This window comes from Pseudonaja textilis, chromosome 3 (assembly GCF_049901715.1).
Source record: "Pseudonaja textilis isolate UNSWEBS1 chromosome 3, rPseTex1.2, whole genome shotgun sequence".
NCBI lineage: Eukaryota > Metazoa > Chordata > Lepidosauria > Squamata > Elapidae > Pseudonaja > Pseudonaja textilis.
The window spans coordinates 156649482-156667251 of record NC_141992.1 but is presented as its reverse complement, the minus strand read 5'-3'; the positions used below and the strand labels follow the sequence as shown (position 1 = coordinate 156667251).

Genomic DNA, 17770 nt, shown 5'->3' with positions numbered 1-17770 from the left:
AAGGTTATTGATATTTACAATCAAACTTTCTGCCAGAGCTAAAAAAGCTGCTCTTATTCCTGTTTTATATTAATAATTGTCTTATCCAATAGATCAGGCAAAGAGAGAGCAATCAGCCTCAGATTATTTATAGAACTTCACAACGAGCTGTTAACCTTAACTTTCCCCGAAACCGTGAGTAGTATATCAATGTGATATACTACTCACAATGGTATACCAATTTCATCTTTGTTACTTATTGGCAAAAACTACATATATGCTATGTAGCTAATATTGTAATTGTGAACACTATATACATATAGTTTGTTACCATATATATTCCATCTTTTTTACCATTTTTACACACTATATTTGTAGAATAGCTAATCAATCTTCTACCAGAACTGTTATCAATGTTATAATTCTAAATGAATATTAATTAAAAAGAAAAGGTTGAATTAATCTAATATTCACTGTTGGGGAAAAAATGAAACATTAATACATCAAGGCAAAAAACAAGTATTTGGCTTGTTATTTGTTCCATGTGCTAAAAAGAGTGACTAGTACTGCCAAAATGGTTAAATTTTATCCATATCTATATCTATCTACCTATCTATCTATCTAGTTTTAAAAATAGCACAGAAAAATTGCAACAGAAGTAAACATATCCTCTTAAATCTGAGGCAGAATGTAGGATGAAAGTAATCTTGTTCAGTGTCCTTCAACTTGCTTGATAGAGATTCCCAAGAGCAAATGCTAGGAAATTCTGGGCTCTGTGTGCAGTGTTATAACAGCAGAAATCTCTATAAAATCAATACCAATATTTATACTGTCTTTTTAAAAATCCTTTTAAAACATACCTCAGATTGTTTTACCCATCAGTTTTAAGCACAACTCATCATTGTTTAATCACCACAGAAAGGCATGTTTTCCATCAGCTTAAACTTTTAATTTCTTTCAAGACAATAACAATAATCATGTCATTGCCTTTGGACATAAAGTCTGAAACTGAGCCTGTTTTTTAAATTAATCTCATTATTCAAAGTCACAGTGCTGCACTGTTTATGAAAATAGCTTTTCTCATAAAAGAGAATATTTTGTGGGGAAGTATATTAGTTATAGGTTACTTAATAGTAATTTACTGATGACAATATCTACGTTATATGACACAATGCCTGCTAAAAGCATGTGCAATGTATGAAGGCTAATTGTACACCTGATTTTTTTTTAAACTAACGTGCACTCTTTGAATATGCCGGTAAGTTGTTGGTTCTGTCACAAAATGTTTTTCATCTGAAATAAGCCAGCACAAAATATCCATTTAGCTTAGCAGATGGCAAACCAGTCATGCTGATCCCGATTATCCCTTAGCTTTCTTCCAAGATGCTTCCTACTGTCTTAGCTTATCTCTGTCTTCCTAGTTTTGACCAGAGACACATTCTTCCAAAAAACAACAACATTGAACTGTAACCACCCCTTGTTTTATAATAATCCCTGGAATATGTGTAAAGCTCTGAAGCATTTTTGTAAAACCAAAACAGCTGGAGACTGGCATTTTATTTTTGAAGCTTCTCATAAAACTGTATTTTTTAAAAAATAGCCTTCCAGAGTCACTGGAGATTGGGCAGAATGCAAATTAACAGATGATGATGATTGATGATGGTGGTGGTGATGATGAGGTTGATGATGGACAGCAAATCTACCTCATGCAGAGGGTTTTCACAGATGTGATGTTTGCCTTTAGCAAGCACAACCTATGCTAACTGCATTCCCCATCATTGTTTTATCCCTGCCTGGATAGCTTCTATAGGGCCTTCATCTATTTGTTTTTCTCTTGTAACAGTGATGTTTCTCATCTTTTTACTGTTAAAAATAGTGTAATTATTGTAAGTTTTGAAACTGAAATTTACATTGTTTTACAAAAACTTTGTTCCAATTTCATGCAGGGGATTTAATTTATTTTATTATATCCCCAAAGTAATTTCTTTGATTTAAAATTTTTAGAACAATTGTTTACTATTCAGAAACTACATTTTAATTGCTCACATCATTCACTATCCTAGTGCAATGGTTCTCAACCTTTTCTTCACCACGGACTCTCTTTAAATACCTTTTGTCACCATAGGCCACCAAGACTTAAGACTTAAATCATAACATTTATTTAAGCCTTCGCAGATCCCTGTGACGACAGGTCTGTGGACCACAGGTTGAGAACCACTGTCCATTGTCATTTATCAATTAAGTAGATCAAGCTATTCTTGGTCTCAAAACTATTTGAGACACTTCATCACTGAATCAGTAATACAGATGAAACTGATGATGAAGATTCAATAGAAAGTAAACCTAATTAAACATAATAGATACGTTTTATGCAGTATTTCATAGTACATTAATCTGGCTTGTTTAGCTATGTTTTATACAAGTTAACCACAGTCATAATACTGACTGACCATAGAAAAAATTGCAATTTACTATAAATTGCTAGATCTTCCTACTTTTGTTCACACTGATAGTGAGGATAACTAGTGAAAGGCTTAATTTTTGCTCTAAATTATATTGTAATTGTTTTTCTACTTGTTCTAACACTCAAAAGCCAAGAATATTGAATGATAAAGAACCTGCACATTTAAGTCACCTGCTGTACTAATTTTAGCAATATGCCATTTGCGGTAACACTATACTACATATATTACAAGTACATTTTCCCTTCAAAATTTAATACAACTTGAGCATGTCTTTTCCTTTCTTAGATCAGAAACAGCTTGGTTTTGAGTCTTTGGTGACTATCTTGTGTCCATTGGTTGTTGTTGTTGTTGTGGTTGTTTTTTGCAACTTTTGATATGTTTGTCTTGAGTAGAATTCAGAGATGCATTGCTGACAAATGGTAACATATACCACAAGTTAAGATCATGTGAAAATTCTTCTAATAATGAAGCCAATGATTATGCAGTTGGTGTAAATATAAGTGGCAATATAGTCTGGGTTTATTATAACAGAAAAAAAATCTCACAAGCAGCAAGAAATAAAACCAGGCTCTGCAGCAATGTAAATTGAAAAGTACTTGTAATCTATCTGCATAACTACCCTGTCCTCCATCTTTCCTGTTCTGCTCAAAATCCCAATTAAAATCCTAGATCAGTTTATCCATAGATGAAATGAGTTGTATCTCTCAAAGGCTGGGGGAGGGGGGCAGGGGCTAATAAAATCTGCCACTGAAAAAAAAAAGCTTACTAAAGTTCTCGTGATTTTTGGTTAACACCGAGTAACATAGCTTTTTTAGATTTTGTATTTATAAAATTGAAAACCCTATATACTTACCACCATTGATATTATAAAGGAATACCAGGTGTCCATTTGGGGTCAACGTTCTATCAGCATCCTTGCTGGACAACATTTAATGAGGGGAGATGCTAGTTTATCCCTTTACCCAAAATTAAATGAGTAGCTGGAGACAGAAACTCTGAGATAATTATAATCATAAACTTAGAACGTCAAAATTGTGATGAATTAAAAAAGCAAAACTCTTCTGTGCACAACAAATCATAAGTTTGGTTTATAAACACTAGTATAGAATCTTTGGTTATGAGCATTTCCAAAATAAAATATTAAATTATAACACTTTTGATAAAACTACTTCCTGGAATTTGAGCAAGCTCCATAATAATTGATCATGATAATCTTTGGAATTACAGATAGTGCAGAAAAATGTGGTTCACATATTCAAGCAAATATTCCCATTATATAGGAAAATACTTCTATTTATTTCTATTCTGATTATAAAGCCAGTATTAAGGATTATAAAAGGAAGCAAAAGAAACTCTTTTTCAGAAGAATACATGGAAAAACAAAATACAATTGTGATAAACATGAGGGCATGAGACTTTTCAACAGAGATCCTAATTTCTGGTTTTATATTATGCTTTTAGCCACCCAGAGTTGCTTGACACTGAGATGGGTGGCATATACATTGAATAAATAAATAAAAATTGTGATAAATTATCCCTATCAGAAGATATTGCTTTTGAGGATCCATATATAAATTAATGGTGTTACTTATTAGTTGATCCAGATTACATTTGCTGGAATTTCAGTCCTCTCAAAACATTTTAAAGTAACTCTTGCAATAACTTTAAAACAAATACTATATTTTATCATGGCAATAGGCAAATGTCATGAGTCATATTTGAGTTTGTAACAACTATATAACTGAAAGATAGGACCCTACGTCAGGAAAAGCTGATGAGAAAGCATTCTTACATTCACAAGATTGCTATTTCAGTTAATAATTGGATTGCCAATAACAGCACCATGTAGATTGACAGCCAAAATGAAGGCCTGGACATCTTTCAAGCATGTTATAAATTCTATTTTATTTTTTAAGCTTTTAATAAAAGATAGGATGCAGAGTAAAGGAATTTTCCAGGATTTGTTCTATGAAGAATAACTGGTAGAGATTAATCCATACAGAGATTTAAAGTAAATATTTTATATTCTGAAAATTACCAACAGGTTTTAAGTAATAAAATAAAAGACAAAAAAATCAAGTTATCAGAGCTTGGAATTACAAAGCCATCCATTTCACCAATTGAACTTATTACTAATCAAATCATTTTGAAAAGAAGAACAAGTACTGCATCACTTTGACTCATTTCACTGTCTGATACATTTCTCTTAGGAGAGAATATTTGTGGTTCAGGGGTAAACTGTGAAGTCCTCGGTACTCTTTATTTTCTTCTTCTTATAATAAACGATAATGTGTACACTAGGAAGCAAGGGGTAAATTACAGAATGAATGATAAATGTATAAAATACTTAAGCTGCATTTTTTAAAAACAGACTGATTTATAAGGTTTATTAGGCCTGTTGTTTATTTTGATTTTGCTTAAATGTAAGATAAATGTATTTATTTTGATAAAGTGTTATGTGATTTTTATAAATTGTTGTCAATATTTAAGACTCTATTCAAGTTAAGTTATTCAGAAATATTTTTCAGCCCTGAAAATATACATAGAAGAAAAATCTCTGTATGCTCTAGAGATCTATTTCCTTCCTTCCAAAACGAAGAGAGGAAGTACTTATCTAAGAGCTAAAAAGCAAAGAAGAACAAAGTCTTAGGACAATTCCAGGAACAGAAAGTAAGTGTAAATTTGAAAAAGAAGTTACATTTTAGTGTATGTTGTCATATTTTGTTTCTGAGAAAACTCTTCAAAATATTTTGCTTTGGTAAATGTCATGACCAGAAGATGTTTCTGAAAATGCTAATTGTTTATCTTGGTGTCAGCAATTTTTAATCATCTCATCACAATATCCACAAAACAGATTTACTAGCTACCATCTCAAATGTCACTCTGTTAGAGGTGCTATGGGAGTATTTAGTAGTAAAGGTCACCATGCAAGCATATATACTAAGGCACTTGTCAAAGTGGAATTATTATGACTCATCTGCATAGGCAAATTGATATAAACATAGAAGAAAGTAAAATTTCACACTTTATGATTAAGAGTATGTTAGGAAAAAATAAGGTATGATTTCCAGCACCAGATATGAGTACTGCCTTCTTTGTGTATAAATTAACAATGCAATCATAAATATATCTGTTCAGAAATCTTACTCCTAAACTATAATTTGACATGACCACTCTAAACTCAAAATATATTCATGTTATGGAAGTGAGTTATACAATGGCTTGCAAAATAATCATCCATGTTTACTCATATATCAGTAAAGCGTTGTCCTAGATAACGGTATACAATTGTAGGTTCAAAAACTTGAATTTTTATCTGAAATCCCATTTAATTATTTATGAAAAAAACTTGTTTGTAATTCTAGCTCAACAAAAACAGGACCGTGCCTGTGGCTGAGAACTTGTGACTCCATTGTCAGTAGTCCAATACAGGTAGTCTCATTCAAAGTTGTGACAGGGCTGACTGAATGATATTACTGGTCCTCAAAGTTCTGGCTGTCACAACAGTTCCAATGATTGCAATCTGGATGCTTGGCAACTACCTTACTTATGATGGTTACAGCAACCTATGGTTATATGATTGCCATATGCAACCTTACTTGCCAGCTTCCCACAAGCAAAAATCAGTGAAGAAGCTGCCTGGAAAGGCCATAAGTTACTCTAGTAAGTCTTCCCTGCCCAGCTGCAGCCACCCTTGGGCCTGGAATTGCTCTTGTGCATCATTGCAACTATCTGTGCAGCTTTCTCAACCTGACTGCCAGCCTGCCTGTGCCTTGCAATTTCCTGCCTACTTCCAACACTGATTTTGCTTGTGGGAAGTCAGCAGGAAGTTGCAAGTCCTCTCTTAATTCATGTTCCTTATGCAATCATTTAATCTTCAAGGTGGCTGTGGTCATATAATATCACACTTTATGACTGCATCATTTAGTAATGGAAATTCTGGTCCCAAATACCATTAAGTGAGGACTACTTGTATTTCAAGTGTTCAAGTACTTGTATTTCAAGTATAGACTTCTGCTGTTCGATTTGTAAAATATATTGAGTTCTTGAACAATTATGAAATATCAGCTCTATAGCAACCAGATATTTCTTATATTAGCCAGATCTTTCATATATATGGGAAGATTCAGTCAAAAAATGACTAGCAGGCTCAAGAATCCATTCATATATACATATACATACATGCACAACAGGCACTTAACCCAGAAGCCGAATCTTTTAATTTCCTTGTTTAGAAATGTCTAAAAATTACATATTTGTACAGCAGCCATTATAACATCATATCTAATTTTGTTTAGTTATTCTTGGTTACGTCCTTATGTTTACTGGCTTTATGTAACCTGCTTATTTAAGCATTAGGCTTGGGGTGAGGCCAGTTCATCGACACCAACCCTACAGTTCTTGATTCCGACTATTCCACATGACCTTGGTCAGGATACTTGCTTTTAGATTGAGTTTTCTATCTATTAAATAGAATGTTGGTTTTTCTGGACACTATAGAACAGAGTTTCAGCTTTCGTGTTGCTTTATGCATAGCTGGAGACTCATTTGTTAACAGATGTCGAAAGCTGGAGATTGGTATCCCTTGTTAGCACCCCATGGCTCTCTGCTATTGGACTCTGGACAGTATGAATTTTTAGTGTTCAGATTTATTAGCCTGCATTCTTCCTAGTTAAAATTAATGTACAGTGAAATTCACACCAGCACAAAAGGTAATTTCAAACACTTAATTAATTCCCACTTAAGCCTTATTTAGATAGCGGAGGTGATGATACATTTCCTTGTGAATGAATCTCCTTTTGCTAACATCTGAACCTAGTGGTCCTTCAAGAAGAACTTATAATCCAAGGTGACTAAAAGCTTCACTAGTTGGGTCATGAGTCACATCCTGTCCAATCCATTTATAAAAAACATGATAATGCTGTCCGATTTACAAACAGTGATGATGCATGGCCAAACATGACTGGGTCTTCATCAGGAGAAATACAAAGAGAGCTTCTTTCTGTAAACAAAGAGAATTAGATTTTTCCTTCTTGCAGAAACAATTATTTTGACTCTAAAAGTAGAACCTCAAAAGAGGACCTTGTTATTTACCTATCTTTTCGAACACACTATCATTTCTGCTATTTTTATTTCCCTCTATTATCTTTTTAAAATGTAATATATCATAAATAAGGCAAAAATACTGCGATCTGAAATTATGGAAGTGTAACTGAGCTACTAGACAGTGGTTTGACATGAGGCAACTTCTCATATATGATATTTGCTCGGCTATGCAAAAATATTCAAGGGGTGCCTTGTGAAGAGAATTGGCACAAACCAACCATCTTTCCTCAAAGCATAAAGCAGTTGCACTTCCCAGAAGGTTCAGTACAGATGCCTTAAAGGTTATTACCAAATGTTTGATTCACTTCCTTGATCATCTCACTTTTAACTACTTTTATGTTTCCAAATAAGCAGGGAAATCAAGGAAAAGCACTGCAGAAAGAGCACTTTTGGAAGATCTTAATGTCTATATAAAACTGTTCTTTTAAGGAATCTGGGCTACAAGCTGTGTATCCCAACTCTATACCAGCCTGGCTACAGCAATGACATTTCCAAATGATCTTAACAGAAAACCCATCATTGTGTATAATAATCAAGTGAAATTTGACTAAGGCATAGTTGGGTCACTCTGAAAATGATTCACAGCTTAAAAGACATTAGCTACATCTATTGTTGACTGGAAGCCTTTTATGACTTTTTCCATACAATGGAAAAAACCTTGTGATTTATTTTTCTGATGATTAGACAGGATAAATTGTAATCTATGGAAAGAAAAGTGAGGTAACTCTATAAAGAGTAATGGAAGCTATTTCTTTATATTCATTTTCTTTCTTTTCTATTTTTCTCCAACTTTTCTTTACCTGTATTTTTATAGTTAAATCCTTATATATATTAGTATTAAAAGTTTCCATTATATATATATTTTATGTGCCCGTGTGTGTTGGGTGTGTAAAACTTTTAAAGAAAAACAAATACAAGTATAATGGCTATATATTACATGTAGATATCCAAACACAAATGAGAATGTTCAGAGCATACAACTTGTTCCAAAGCAAGAATTCCAAAATGAAAAAAAAATAACTTATAAAAAGAATTTACACATTGCCTGATTTTAGTTTATTGTCCCCGTAACTCATTGTTGATCATCTACAGTAGGGCTATCAAATTCGTGACCCACGGGCTAGATGCATCACACGCTGGCCACGTCCACGTCTGGTTTAGTAAAGGGAAAAAAGCTGATACGTCACATGACAATACCATGACGATGCAAGTTTGACACCCCTGATCTACAGTAAAAGTAGAAAAGGAAATCTGGAGCGTACACAGATTTTCTTCCTTCACTCAGACATTTTCTTAAAGAAGCCATATTTTTTTTGTGCCATATATCAACAACATATGATCCCAAGAAAATGCACATTGTAGCTAAGGAAATATTAAGAAGTGGCTGAAAAGTATATCAAGGTACTGTTGTCACCTCCTTAATTCAAGTACATATTATCTTGGGATCATGTGAACCCAATAAAATACACAGCTTCTTTTAAGACGATGCCAATTGATATTGTAACCACAGTTGCATGACTTCTGAAGCCTTTTTCCACTTCTGGTGCACCTCAGAAGAAAAAACAATTACACAGTATTTTATCAGAATACTATTTCATATTTCCTACTCCAATAGATTGAAAACGGAATCAGCACTATGAGGGGGTTCTTTTGTGAAATGGAACACAACACCAACGAAGAGACTGTTATCTTCTCTGTATTTACAGGTAGGCTTTTTGTTATATAAAAAATTACTTATTTTTCTAAATTCTACCTTTAACACTTATCACTAAGTCTATGCTACAGTGTACTATTCCAGGCTATGTCTGTGCATTTATCTAATCTCAAAACCAGGGGTGTCAAGCTCAAGGCCCTCGCAGTACTTAAATCCGGCCCATGGGCCTGGCCTTGGAAATATCAAGGGACTGGTCTGCAGAGCCTTAGGCGGATAAAAGGCGCCACGTTTTAACCTTCCATGGTCTCCTGCAGCACTCCGCCAGTCAAAACTGGGCCCAAAATAGACTGAAAACAGCCCTAAAACTGGCCCGAAAATAGCCGAGAAACAGCCCAAAATGGGTGCAAAACTGCTGAAAAATGGACCCAAAACAGGGCAAAAAATGGCCTGAAAATGGCTGAAAACCAGCTCCCATGGTCCACTTTTGGCTGGCTGAGTGCTGCAAGAGGACATGGAGGATGAAAATGAGGTGCGTGGGGGGGCACAAGCAGATGCCCATGCCCCATTTTGGCCAGCAGGGTGCTGCAAGAGACATCCATCCTGTCCCCACCCACCGACCCTGCAGAAGAGAACTACAATGCTGATCTGGCCCTTGAAGAAATCCAGTTTGACACCTCTGCTCTAAACAGTCCCATGAATAGTTCTACTCCCCTAACAAAGTCTTTAACCATTATTTAGCCATCTGTACGTTAACTGGGTCTGTTGCTATTAGCTGCTGTACTGAACTGCTGGTGAAGCATTGGCTTTGCAAGTTCTCAGTCTGTGCTGGAATAGGGGAAAAAATGCCACTGTGCTGGCTGGTGTAGGTTTTTGGGGTGTTGGGACTGGTGGGTTCAGCTTCCCCTTTCAGCTGCTTTCCTGCTGGTATGCTGAAGTCCAAGCCTCTTTCTCCTTCACCATCAATTGCCTGCTAAGCTGAAGGGTGCATTTTTTTTCTGTCTTGTCCCATGTGAAACAAATCTTCTCCCAAACCACACCTAGACATTCACGCTCTTGTGCTATTATTGTTTTGCTTTTACAGTTGGAAACCAAGCACGGTCCAGTACACTTCAGGCGCCTCGTCTTCCAGTAAAGAAAACAAAAGAAGATCTCATGCTGCTCACTGCAAGGCTTTCCTTCCTCAAGCATTAGCACGATTTTTCAAAGCAATCGGGCAAACAGAAATTTGAAGAAGTCTTTCTTTTCCCAATAAAAAATTATTGGCTAAGCTCAATAAATATTTTAGGAAAATATTAAATTTAGAAAAAGTACAACATATAGAAAAAAATCTCCAAAATATACTTTTAAAAAACACAATGAAATAGAACAATGTTTGAAGAAGAAATAGAAATCAAAAAAGAAAAAGATAAAAATTCCCCCCAAATGAAAAACTTTGTACACTAAACTTATCGTCATGATTTACTAATAAATACCATAGAATACTATAATACAGTATAATGAAATACAAAAAATATCATAAAAACTGTCTAAGTGCTACATGTACCTTTGATTAGTAGAGAATAATGTCTTTTCCAAGACTGGTAGGTTACCCATTTCCAAGAGCCCTTTGTTAACCTGTGCAATAATATCACCTATTTGCTTGGGTCTTGTTCTTTTTCCTACCATCTCAAGCTAAACAGAGAAATGGCTACTTTCATTCTAATCAACTGGACATACACATAACCTTTATGTTTATTCTCGGTTATTAAGGGATTTACTTTGCCCCATTCCTAGACAGAATAAATTTAAACATTATTTAAAAAAATGTTGTTAAAAACATGTTTGAGTCAAGGCGCTGCAATTAATTGGGAACAATTTCAGTTTCTATCCGCATGTTACCCTAACCGACATGCCCCTACGGAGGCAGATTAAAGTTATCTTTAGTTGTTCTACTGTTAGTGTTAAATAAGTGTTTAATGTTTTTTATTTTTATTTATTTTCATCATTATTTTTATAAATAACTCAAGGCAACAAACATTCCTAGTAGTCCTTCCTTTTCCCATTTTCTTAATAATCCCGTGAGGAAGACTAGATGGAGACAGACCATTTGGCCCAAAATCACCCAGCTGGCTTTTGTGACTAAGGTAGGACTAGTACAGCAGATCCTTGACTTATAACATTTCATGTAGTGACCGTTTGAAGTTATAAGTGCTGAAAAAAGGGACTTATGACCATTGTCACACTAATGTCCATGACAGCACCCCCATGGTCACATGATCACATATGCTTGGCAACTGGTTCATATTTATGATTGTTGCCGTGTCCTGGAGTGATGTAATTCCCTTTTGCAACCTTCTAACAAGCAAAGTCAATGGGAAACTAGATTCACTTAACAACCTGTTAAGTGGTTCACTTAACAATTGTGGAAAGAAAGGTTATAAAATGGAGCAAAACTCATTTAACAAATGTTTCACTTAGCAACAGAAATGTTGGACTCGATTGTGATCATAAGTTGAGGACTGCTTTTTGTAGCTTGAGACCTTAACCAATCGACAAAACTGGCTCAGACCCACAAATTTTTTTGCCAAGGATATGATCTGGCATGCTTCATTGAGAATGTAGATGCTGATGCAATTACCGGTAGGTGTTGGGAACTGACCAATTCCTATCATCTGCTTTAGACTGCTGAGGACACACACAAATTATCCTTTGATCACTCTTGTTGTCATTTTGCTTGGGTCGCTATGAAGAACAAAACAGATTTTGTTGGGTTACCAATACCTGATCCCAGCTCATCAAGACTTACATGGTTCTTTCCAACATGAATTTTACAACCTTTTGAAAAATTCATGAAATTAACACTTGTTCAGGCAAGTGCTAGATCCATATTTGTGAGCAAGTCACAGATATGGAATATTTTTACATCTATGGGCTACGATTGGGCAATTTGACAGGTGGCTAAACACATGTCGATCACCTATGTTGGAGAAAAACCTGTGAGAAAATAATAACTTTCCATTTTATGATAACCAGGCTGAAACTGGTTCATTGTTTACTCAGTCAATATTATGAAATTAACACTCAGTCTCCTAATAGCTATTTGTAAATATGTAGAACTATAGAAAGGTCATATTAGAAATGCTCCAAAGTTGAAAGACCCCTCCCATTGCCAATTATAAGTTATATCATATAAACAAAAAAGTTCAAATATTTTTCTTTGTATACCGCCTTTATTATTTTTACGAACAACTGAAGGCAGTGAACATATTCAATATATACTTCCTCCTATTTTCCCCACAATAATCCATTATGAGAAGATTACAGGGCAGGCCTCAAGTAGTTTCCTTTATGGATATAAATGAGGTCATGGTATAATAAGCATCCGTAATGGTATTTTAAAAAATATGAACTTAGCAATTTTTCTTTCTTTTACACAATGTGGCAAACTATACTACATGACGCTGTGCTACATACTGCTGCAATGTGCCCATAATGCCATTTAATTCAATCAAACACACTATTTGCCATATTGCCATTGAGCCTGGAATTTTGGTCATAAGTCACTGCAGTCATAAATTGAGTCATCATGTGATTGGTCTCAATTTTTAAATTATTTTTGCAGGTTAAGCCTGAATTCAGCTTATCTAAGGTTTTTTTTTTTTTTTTTTCAGAAAATGGCAAGAGTCATAAAATGTGATCATATGACCGTGGGATACTGCAACCATTTGTAAATATGAGCCTGTTGCAAAACATCCAAAATAGGATCACAAGACTGCAGTGATGATGCTTGTCATTAACTTTTGAGCATGGATCATTAACTTTGAACGGTCCTTAAGCAAACAGCCGTAAGTCAGACTACCTGTGTATTCATCCCTCCCAGCCCCACTTGATAGGAAGACCAATGCATTTGATGGTTGATTTTCTACTGGCAGGTGATGTTAGCTGTGAGGGAACTTGAAGATGGGAGAATCTCACAATTACTTTCCTTATCTTAATCAAATGAATTAATAAGGCAGTATAGGCCTCTGCAATGGGGACAGCAAAATTTTTTAATACCATGCATTTTGTTGGCTACAGGATTAGTGATAGTACTTGAATGTGCCCATGTGGCTTTGCCCTAAGTAAAATTAAATCATTTTTTTTAGTCAATTTGCTTTAGTGTATGGCAACCGTGCAGAACTGAAACTCAATGCATCAGGATCAACCTGTGCTTGATTATATTCCAAGCTTTTGCCTAAAATTGAGAGGTCTCCTTTACCTTACTGGTGAACTAGGATTGTCTTATTTTTGCTGAGTATATAAGCAAGAGAAAATGTTATTGAAAGGCATCAATTGGCAGTTGCAAATTATGAGACAGTGCTGAAACAAAATAATGAGTGCTGAAACAAGCAGGAAAGTGGAAGATACAGCCCTCACCTCAAGGAAGACAGGGAAAGTCTTTCTCTGGTCAGCTCCCACCAACTACAATGTAGATATCAAAACCCTAACTAGAGAGCTGCTATGGAGAAGGCCACTCTGCACTGAACTTAAGTTTCTACATGCAGAGAATGGCAGAATGAAGCCATTCTCCTCTGTGTGTAATTTAGCCTGTAAACATACTAACTGGGGAATAAGGATTCAAAGTAAGCCTGCATAGATTTCCTACTGCATTGGTTTCTTTTGCTCACAACCAGTACAGACCATTTATTAACCATAGTGTTGTTGCAAACAGGGAAAAAAGCTGCACAGCTTAAGAATCTCTACTTCAGCTTGCAAGAATTAAATTGGGCTAAACAGATAGTGTATTTCCAGCAGTGCAGTAACCTAATGCGCATTTACCTGGGAGAAAGAGGTTTGACCACAGCAGGGCTTGCTACACAGAGAGAACACACAAATTTATCCTTATCAAACTAATATTGCTACTATTTTTCTCTATGTGAATGTGCAAACATACATTTGGGTTTGCAAGAGAAGTGAGAAATGGTTTATGCCTGTACAGTATATGCAGATGAGGATCAATTCATTTTAATGCATTATTTAACAAACAATTAGTAATGATTATTTAAATCAGGTATCAGTGCAATGTTTTGTTCTGGCAGACAGTCTCTGCCCAATACACACACACACACACACATACAAGCATACATTCATACACTAGTATATTACATCCATGCTTTAGTTGGTGAATAAAAACCATGCAGAAATTATTTCAACAGGAGCTGATTGCTCTAGGTGATAAGGTACTTTAGAAGCTGCTTTAAACAATTTAATCATGTCAATGGTCTGGTATCTCCCAACAACACCTTCCTATTACATCCATGCTTTACAAGTGCAGTGAAGCTTTATAAGTCTGGTGTCCTTATTTTCAACGAAGGGTGGGTGAGTGTTAACTTTAAAGCCCCTTTTGTTTTGGGCAGGCAGAAACTTCGGTCATTGTCCAATAAACTACATTTTGGGTAAAAAAAGAGACAGACTCAACTATTTTACCTTACAGGTTACGAACGCAGGCACCAAATCTGCATGGGTCACAGCGGAATATTATAAATGCATTATTTTCCACCTTTCCAAGCAAAGTCCGTTTTAAATAACGGTTTACAAATCAAGGCAGCCACTCGGAGCAGAGAGCCCATCCCTCCCCTCCCCCACTTTTTTTTTTCTAAGGCTGGAGGCTTTGAAGCATGGACGCAAAACAAGTTTGCTCAGTGACCTGCAGGGTGGCGGAAAATCCTTGCCGGCTCTGCAAATGACCCAGCACTGATACTCGCTGTTAACGGTGCACTCAGCAAACCTAATTTACGTTATGCAGCCTGACATTTTTTTGGACCTACGGATTGGAGCTCAGCCCGGAGCCAACCAAAGCGGGGTTTTCTCCCCTTTTCAAAAAACAACACGAACACCCCAAAAAAAGCAAACCAACCACATTTCTTGAGCACTGAAGCAGGTAACGGATCGCAGGAAGGCGGGGAAAGCGAGATGGGGGGAAAAAGGGCCCCGGACGGAGACAAAAGGCTCGCTAAACCAATAAACCGCAGAGCCGGGAACTTTTCTAATTGGCCGGCTGGTCAAATTCCAGGCTCTTCAAACACTCGAGGGGAGAGGAATAAAAACAAAAGCAAAGGCCGCCGCCGCCGCCTTAAATAACGACTTTTTTTCCCCTCCCTCCCCCAGCAGGTGGCTTCACTGCGAAGCGCCTTCAGACAATGGGAGCCCGAGCGGCGTTCCCTGGCGTCGACGAGCTCTTTTGCTTCTCTTTTTCGGCGTTGGCATGTCTGCACTTCAGGCCGCAAATAAGAACACCGCCGAGCTTTCTTACGCTGATTCATTAAACACCACTTCAACTCTCTCTCCCTCCCCTCCCTCCCGCCCTATCCCGGTCCACCTAAAATCGCATTCGCGCGCGTGTTGCTCGTGCCACGCCAGACACACCCTGCCTCCCCCCCCCCCACCCCGGCCCCTGCAATCATTTCCAAGGCTTCTTCGGAGCATCTCCGGCTGCAGCTGCAGCACGGTAGCTCGGTCTTTGGCTGTGGGGTACCAAGCGGTGGGCGGCTGCCGGCCGAAGCGAGGGCCGAGCTGAAGCCGGTGGTTTCTCATTGGCCGCGAGGCCGGCAGGGACAGCCGAGGAGGGAGGGTAGCGGGTGGGTGGGGGGAGTGGAGAAGAGAGGAGGCGAAGCCGGCAGCGGCAGCCTCGCACAAGGAAAAGCGCACACGCACGCACACACGCGGGCGCGCACACACGCAACCAGAAGCACGCAGCGCGAGCTAGGCAAAAGCTGCTCCGGTATTGTTATCCTTGGGAGCGAGCGGCGGCGGCGGCGGCTGTTACCGCTGCTCGGGGAGGCACAGAAAAGTGAAGGAGGCAAAAAAAAAACCAACCCCAAAAAAGGCAGTCGGGACGCAGCGTGCAGAAACCGCTTAGCCGGCATCCGAGCGGCGGTGCCAAGACGCAGTTGGGGACGTACTAAGAAGAGGACCGGCTGCTTCAAGTCGCCGGCGAAGGCAGCCTGAGAAACAGGAAGCAGGGCTATATTCCAAGAAGGAGCCGCTACCCCCACCCGCCCCGGATTTTAGACTGAGTAGCCCGCTGCCTTTTGTGTGCGCGGACCGTCGCCGGTACCCAGGACGCGAGGGGAAGGATAAGGAGCCGAGCTGCCGCTGACCTAGAGCACAGTCGCCCTTTCCCTCGAGACCAGCCCTGCCCGAGTCACCGCCAGCCCCTCCTGCCTTTTCTCTCTCTTCTCACCTTGGCCCAAGACGGCCGAGCCTCCCTCCCCGACCCCGCGGACTTTTCGCCCCGCTTAAGCGCTCTCCCGTTTTGTGCATCTCTTCTCCTCCGCTGCCTTCGCCTCCATGTGCCGGAAAGCGGGAACGCCGCCTCGGATCTGGCCGCCGCTGCTCTGCCTCGTACTGGCGGCCCTGCAGCAGGTAAAAGGAGGGCGAGGAAAAAAAAAAAGAAAGAAAAGAGGAGCTGGGCTCGGGGGCTCTTTGTTCCTGACGATGCCGGCGATGGGCGGTGGCGGGGGGGGTTGCGGGACGCCGGCGATCGGACGGTCGAAGTGGAACTGGGGAAGGGCGACTGCTCTTTCAAACGCCTTGTAGGCTTGGTGGGCCTGCGGTTCAAGGAGGGCACTGGTGCGGGGAAAGGACCGGGCTCTGCAACTGCAGTTTGAACAGAAGCAGCCTTGGGGAAAGAAAGAGGCTTGAGCAGAGGCGCCCCCCCTCCCCACAACCCAACCCAACCCAGGAAGAAGAAGAAGGAGTCGGGGTGCATCGAATAGGAATAGAGGATTTCACAGTGCAGAGCCGGGTTTCGTTTGATGGCAGCGGCGGAGGCTCCTGCTTTCTTGGCTTCTTGCACAGGGAGTTAAGAGACCCGGTCTTCTTTTCTAGGGCTGAGCAGAGCAGGTGGCTAATTCGGCGTCAAGTCATACTTGAGGGCAAGTCAAATCCAGAGAAGAGATTGGGGGGTGAAAGGGAGTAGTAGGCGATAAGTTAGAACCAAGTTATTCTCCAATCCGTTGTTGTGGGATATGGCAGTGGGCCTTCCACGCGTGAGAGAAAACAAAACAAAATGAAAGGTGGCTGGGAGGAGGGCGCCGGTTGCAAAGAAAGGAACTATCCGGCAAATATTATAAGGGAAGGCCATGTAAGGCAGGTGAATGAAATGGAGATTGGCGGGCTAGGTGTGAAAAAGGATCTTTTCTTATTTTTAATTTGAAGACTAGAAACGGGACAGTCGGGGCGCCTTCTCTTCCTAGGAGAGGAGCGTGGGAAAGGAATCGCCGCTACCACCCACATCTTCTCCTGGAGATTATGGAAATAGTGCGCCTTTCCTGCGGGCAGGCAGGAAACGAAACGCGCGGACTTGGCGATTTCGAAGTCTAGATAGGATGGTGGAAGTTACGTGACTAAGAAAGTTGGGCTTTGTTTCGGGTCGTGTTCCCCCCCCCACCCCCCGCCCTCGAGCTTGGGAATAGGGTGCGGATTCTATCCACCAATAGGCGTGGCAGGGGCCACCCCTGGCTTTGCTTTTGTGTCTGACCGCTCACACGCGCTCCGCCTGGGGTTCACTACGGCAGATGCTCCGCGCGTTCCTACTCATGCAACC

General features: G+C 39.0%; 1 protein-coding gene across 1 annotated transcript in view; it reads left to right on the top strand.

The window, feature by feature from the left end:
* The first annotated feature begins 15820 nt into the window (after positions 1 to 15820).
* The window catches only part of CDH2 (cadherin 2), a 144313-nt gene continuing 142363 nt past the window's right edge, over positions 15821 to 17770 (top strand). Inside the window, exon 1 of the mRNA XM_026699259.2 lies at positions 15821 to 16587. Within this exon, the coding sequence (XP_026555044.1) occupies positions 16513 to 16587 (75 nt within the window). The 5' untranslated portion in view covers positions 15821 to 16512. The remainder of the gene's footprint in view (positions 16588 to 17770) is intronic.